Raw genomic sequence first — 6,944 nt, 5'->3', positions numbered from 1 at the left:
GTGTTTATATTTTATATAGAAAATTTTTATTTTATCTTTACATTTATTATCTCTTCTCGCCTCACTTTTTTTTCTTCTTCTCAATACCAATATACCACTCTTATTAGTTATTACCACGAGGACTACAACCTCATTCCTTCTTGGCGACCACCCTTTGGCGGCCATTGTTAAACAAATAAAAAACAAATAAAATCAAGTTAAACATTCAACAATAGAAATCCTAAATCCAAGGTGCATTTAAAAATGTCAAATTATCTAAATGAACATTCTAAATCTAATATAAAAAAAAAATCCAAAACTCTACCAAAAATTTATGGAAAGATACCCATGTTGAAACATTCAAAACTAAAAAACCTATAATTTAATTAGTATAATATTTTAATTATCTTACAAATTATATATTATATAAATATAATTGGTTATTTTATATTGTATAACTATCTGTTGCCAATGAGTTATAGCTCAAATGGCCTAGACTCCACATACTCAATTAAGAGGTCGCGGGTTCGAGTTACATATTTTTCCAAATTTTGCCAATGAGTTATAGTTCAAATGACATAGTCTCTCCATACTCAATTAAGAAGTTGCGGGTTCGATGCGGGTTCGAATCTCCTATCTTTGGTAAAAAAAAAAAAAAAAATTATCTGTTATTTCTGACCTTGAAAAAATTTAAGTTTTAACTCATATGCCACCTTTAAGAGCTATATTTTACGAGGAGTGTTAGGGGCCATTTAGCCATCAATTAGCCATCATTAATATTTTCAATGGTGTGAGATGAGATCTAATGGTATAGGATTAATCATTTTTCCTTTGATAGTTAAGTGTTGGCCAAATTTCAACAAAAATGCTAACCCCTAGACTTTTTCATATTTTATAATAACTTTTTAACATCAAAAGTCTTGGCAGTGATTCTTTAGATATTAATGAATCAACGGATGATTTTTAACAAACTTTTAGTTATTATCCATTTTGAATTTATAAATTTGTAAAAATGTAAATTTTATAGAATTTGAACTAAAACACAAAATTTGAATTTATATTCTTATTTGTTTTGATTTTTTTTATATTTTATTTGTATCTAAATAAGGATATTTTCTTATTAATATGTTTTAAGGTTAATGCTATTAACTTAAAAGTAAGAAACGTTGATAATCTATATTAGTAATAAATCAAATCAAGATTTACTATATATGTGTTTTATAGTAATAAATTAAATAAAGTTGATTCGATTTACTACTGTAAAATACATATATGATAAATCGAGTCTAATTGATTCGATTGACATTGAAAAAGTGTAAATCAAATGAGTTTAATTCGATTTACACAAAAAAGTCAAATAAAATATGTATGTAACCAATTTTAGTTTAAAATATTTATGTAATTTTAATAATTCTCATTCAATTTATCTATCTAAATTACCCTAAAACCTAATATTGAAAAAAAAAAAGCCCTAAACCCATCAAAAGAACATTATTCGAAATATTTATTGTGGAACATCCAAAAGTATAAACTCAGTTACGTTCTCTTTATATATTGGATATAATATATTAGATTTAAATAGATCGAGTTTAACTCAAAATGTTATTTTTTAAAGAATAAAAATTGCTATTATATATATCATGGTTATATACTTATAGACCCCTGAACAAAGTATATTAATACAAGTGTGTTGAATTCATGTGGCATTTCAATGACTTAGATCTTATTCTATGCAATGATAGGCTACACTTAATTATAAGATATGATAGGCTTGCCGCTTCTGCTCAAGAATTTCTCTCGTTTCTTGGTGAAGAAACACTGTAAAATTATTCTGAAATCCAAAAGAATCTAAATTTTTATGGGTTCATTAACTAACATATGCACATGCTTTTTTAATTTCCTTCTGTATTATTATTCCTCCACCGACTTCTGGATCTGTCACTGAAGCTTTTACGGTCCTTAATTTTCTTTCCGGTATCACGCCAACGAGCAAGGTAGATATATAGAAGAGTCTAATACTCACCTAAAAAGTTAGGAATTAGGACACAAGTTATAACTAGCTAAGGTTAAGCTGCAACACCCAAATTATTTGTTACATTAACTTGTATTTTTGCTAGTTTCAAGTAATAAGAAATTTTCTAGGGATAGGAATAGAGCAGACCATGAAACAACAATTGAGCTTAGCATTGCGCTGCGAGTAGCATATTGATCAGCACTTATCACAGGCAACGTGTGGTTTCAAGGATTTCTTTTTAGGTTTAGCCACAGAATCTATTTCATCTGATGCATTTCTCTGCAGGAACAATCTAACTTTAAGTACATAAAATCAAATTAACAAAGATATAAAATTGTTTCAGTTAACCACAATTGTTTTAGCTGTAGTTAACTATGATTTACGGTAAAAAAAAAATGATGAGAATGAATGTACAACTTATTATAGAAAAACCATAGTTTATATTACCAACAAGAAAAATGGCCATTCTGTTCATGAAGCATATACGACAAAAGAAAGGATTTCAATAGTTTTGAAATTTAAATCCTAAACATTAACTAAATCCTAATTCTCATTATCTGCTTAATTGTGTGCATGTATTTTATTTATTACTCTAAACTCATATCTGCAGGTACTTTACGAACTCATTTTTGAATATCAAATTTATATTGGTCTCGTTTATCTCACTTTCAATCTGAATATGATATATTTTATTGTTTTTATGACATCTCTTCTATCGGATTTTTTATTTAAACAAATAAAATAAAAACATTAATTACCGATCGAATTAAATAAATTTAAAAATATTTATTAATTTACGTTTTCAGTCATATCTCGTTTACACTACAAATGAGATGGAATTGCATGTATTTCTTTGAGATATGACATGCCAGCTGCGTCGTGGCTATCTCGTTTACAATGTATTACACTGTAAACGAGATACATGCGTTGATCATCTTGTTTACAGTATAAACGAGATACATGAAGTTTTGTCCCACTGGCTATAAAAGGATGTGTAATCCTTGGTATTCTTCACAAACTTTTCGTATCATATTTCTCACAAATAGAAGGCATTAATAGCCAGTAGTAGTCCGTACATAGTTGTGCTTGTGTATCCCAATTGCCGTATGAGAAACGGTGATAACGGGGTGACATTTGAGTGCAAGGATCCGATATTGTTTCGCACTCAACGTGTGAATACGTTATCGGATTTGAAGAGTTTGATATTGAGTAGGCTGGGTGGTACAGAAGCGAGGGAGATCGGAAGGGTGACGTATAGGTTGCTGGCCCCATGAGTAACGGAGTCTTCCGGTTTTGACTATTCTGACTTCAAGGCGACGAGCATGTGCGAGTGATGTTCGACATCCATGGGAGGATCATGGTGGAGCAAGTGATGGAGCTGTCTACAGAGGTGGGACACAGTGGCGGTGGTCCTTCCGTACACTCGACCTATGTGCAGGACGACCAACCCCTCGCACCACCGCCCATTCATGTCGCCGTTCCTGTGGATGAGGCAGAGGAGTGCGAGGAGGAGTCGGACGAGGATTACGTGGCGGACAGTGGTGATAGCGACTTGTCCGATAGTGGGGATGAGAATGAGTGTGTTCCGGAGACACTCGTTCCGACTGCGGCCCGTCACGTCCTGCCTCCACCTCTTTCAATACCGGTGCTTTCGGCAGTTCCGTCTTACTATCACAGTCTGGATTTGGACGCTATGCATGAGAGGACTCTGTTTCTTGACACGGGTGAAGAGGATTACAACCTAGACGGCGGTGTAGAGTTTCGGGTCGGCCACAAGTTTAGAAGCCGAGAGGCAGTGCTTCAGGGTGTCAAGAACTACAGTATTCGGAGGAGTGCGGAGTACCGAGTGATCGAATCGGACCGGTTAAAGTACCATGTGCAGTGCCGTCAAGCTGATAATGGGTGTCAATGGAGCCTCCATGTCGCCCTTTGTCAGAACCTCGGATACTGGTAATAGCTTAAGATTATGTGTGCCTTTCGTTACTTCTATACGATATACTAAGTAGGTATACGATCGACAACCATGTTGAAGCAGATTATCAGAACGGCCGACAACCATGTACCCTACTCCTCCTCCTCACGGAACCAGTGCGGGCACAGGGCCTGAAGCGCAGGGTCATCGTACACCCTCCATGCAAACTGAATAAAAAAACGTTTAACAAAATTACAAGTATTATAACACAGCAAGTAGAAGGAAATAACAAAATATTTATTTTCATGACTAACCTCATCAAATCGTAACCGGTCGATCGAAACCCTATAATACAGCACCCTGGCCTGGTGCTAATCCCTACTCTACTGCTACAATCCAACCAACCTGAAAGTAACAAAGATATATACAATTCATTAAGTAACAAATCATGCGAATTGACAACAATGTTTAAAGCGAAATGAAAAATTAATATTTGGTTACCTCGTAGCTAGCGGATACTGGTAGACTCCTCTATCTGGTGGACACCACGGAGAAAATCTCTAGTAAATCCAACTCATCAGCAGCGGAGTGCAACTGGCAATGTCCGTGACGCCACGCTGTGCCACCAAACAGAGTGACTGGTAAGTCCAAGCCAGCACAGCAGAGCCCCATGATAATGCCCTGCACTCCGCGAAGTCCCGTAGAAGCGGTAGCCACCGTACATGCACTAGGTTGTTCGACTTGTCTGTCAACAGATACCTTCCGATCAGTAACATAATGTAGCATCGGGCATACTGTCGGAGAGTCTCAGGATCGTCGGTCGGGGGCATCTGGTGAACACGATCACGCAACCAAACCAGCTTCAGCGTGAACGACTCCTTCCTCTGTGCCGCCTGCTGTGCCGCCACCGGAGGCCTGGCACCAAGGAGCTGCTCTACCATGGCCCACGTCTCCGTGTTGTACCACCTACCAAAGTCACGCAGGCACCCCCCAACGGGGTTCCCGTGTGCACGTAGACCCAGGTGGTACGCCACGTCCTGCAGGATGATAGTCACCTTACCCCACGGGAGATGAAACGTGTGCGTCTCCAGACGCCGTCGCTCCACGAGTGTCGAAATCAGGGAATTGTCAAAATTGAAGTCCTTGAGCGGCACCGTGTCGCCAAATCCAGTCTCACCCAGATACGGGACGATGGCATCTGATGGAGGAAGGGTATGGCTGACTCGACGGGGCAATAGAAGGCGAGACCTCTGCAGAATGCAAAAAAAAAAAAATTAACCTATAAAGAGATAATAATACATTTTTCTACTCTACTTAAGAACTAAGTACTACTACTACTTACGAACATACTACCATGTGTCTACTCTACAGTTGTCTCTAAATTACTTATGTCGGTAAGCAAACCCTAATTAAGTCAAACAAATCCTACACAAGCAAATATTGTTCTCAATTCATCATACAGTCCAACCCCTAAAGCATTTTACTCAGTGCTGGTCACTACGAGACTACCCTAACAATGTCCACATACTTAGATTAACCAAACATAACGCGACTAACCTCAAAGTTGGCTGCCCCGGCGTAATAGGAGGTCTCATTTAGTCTGTTGATGTCCCCATCGTGCCCCGCCTGGTGTGCCATCACCGTATCGGACTCAAATATGGTAGGAAACGGTTAAAAGAGGGGAGAAAGAGTTTGACTAGGTCAAAGTGAGGTCCAGAAACATGCTGTAAACAACTTATACTTATAAGCGTCGTTCGGTCTTATCTCGTTTACAGTGTAAACGAGATAAGGTCTATCTTGTTTACACTGTAAACGAGATAGCCACGACGCAACTGACGTGTCATATCTCGTTTACACTGTAAACGAGATACATGCAATTCCATCTCGTTTGCAGTGTAAACGAGATATGATTGGGAAACGCAAATTGATAAATATTTTTAAATTTATTTATTTTGATAATTAATGTTTTTATTTTATTTATAAAATTCAATAATTTATTTCAAATATTCATTTGCTTATAACGGGTATACTGGATGATTATGAAACAACTAAACAAGGCAATCACTGCCCGTACTATATCCACTCCAAAATCTAATTAAATAATTAAAAAATCCGCCCATTCAAAACACTACAGGTCAGATTACGTCGAAGTCACTCAAAGTTTCATGCCTAAAATTTTCTTTGTTGCATGTTGTTTATAAAGAAATGAATGTTGACAATAGAAAAAAAAATAACATCAAAATCACAGATAGGCAACATATAATTAAACTTCACTCCTCTCTTATTAAAGACCCGATAGGGTCAGCAACATTAATTAACTGTGGTTTAATCTACAAAAATTAGGTTCAATACTTTGTTGGTCACTCAATGGGAGACAAATGTGTCAGAGGTACAGACGTACAACGGAACGGAAAAAATAATAAAGGAAATAGTGTCAATTAATTTTGCAGCCTTTTAGATAACCTAATTAATGTTAGTAGCATAACATCTGTGTGTTAATATAACACAGTAGCTCCAACAAAAATGGATAATAAGTAGAACAGCATATATCAGCTCATCTTTTGGATATAAAGATTGCATGTGTGTTATGTTACGATATGGAAGGATGTGATATATAGTGATGTGGTGGCTGCTTTTGTTACAAATATCTAAAAAGAGTTATGTTAAAAGTATATTTTATTTATATTTTGGTTGTGTGATCTGTGAGAAGATAAATTTTTAAATATTAAAGAGAATGTCATGTATATTAAAATTTGTTTTCAAATGTTGTTTATCAAGCTGTATATTAAGTTCGAACAATCTGAAGTCAGTCGACATATTGAATGAGAAGATTACAACAGTGATAGTGAGAAGGAGTTTGAAAGCAACTATGACGTTGTTGATCCAAATAAAGACAAAAATCAAGCTGATGACACTATAGATGCAGATGTCGTGGAGGTAGCAAATACATTAGCAAATCAACATCCATTTAAAGAGCCATCTTTTATGCGTGAGTTGGATTTAGAGGCCATGTATGCACCAGAACTTTTTAAATATATG

At 36.2% G+C, this 6,944-nt stretch overlaps 1 protein-coding gene across 1 annotated transcript; it reads right to left on the bottom strand.

The window, feature by feature from the left end:
- LOC107632542 (serine/threonine-protein phosphatase 7 long form homolog) lies at positions 4,033 to 5,543 on the bottom strand. Its single transcript, XM_016336213.1, has 4 exons — positions 5,463 to 5,543; positions 4,501 to 5,155; positions 4,220 to 4,310; positions 4,033 to 4,132 (listed from the first exon to the last, which is right to left on the bottom strand). The coding sequence occupies exons 1-4, from the start codon at positions 5,541 to 5,543 to the stop codon at positions 4,033 to 4,035; spliced, it is 927 nt and encodes a 308-aa protein (XP_016191699.1).

The sequence above is a fragment of the Arachis ipaensis genome, chromosome B03, assembly GCF_000816755.2.
Source record: "Arachis ipaensis cultivar K30076 chromosome B03, Araip1.1, whole genome shotgun sequence".
Taxonomy (NCBI): domain Eukaryota; kingdom Viridiplantae; phylum Streptophyta; class Magnoliopsida; order Fabales; family Fabaceae; genus Arachis; species Arachis ipaensis.
This window is presented reverse-complemented; position numbering and strand designations above follow the sequence as displayed.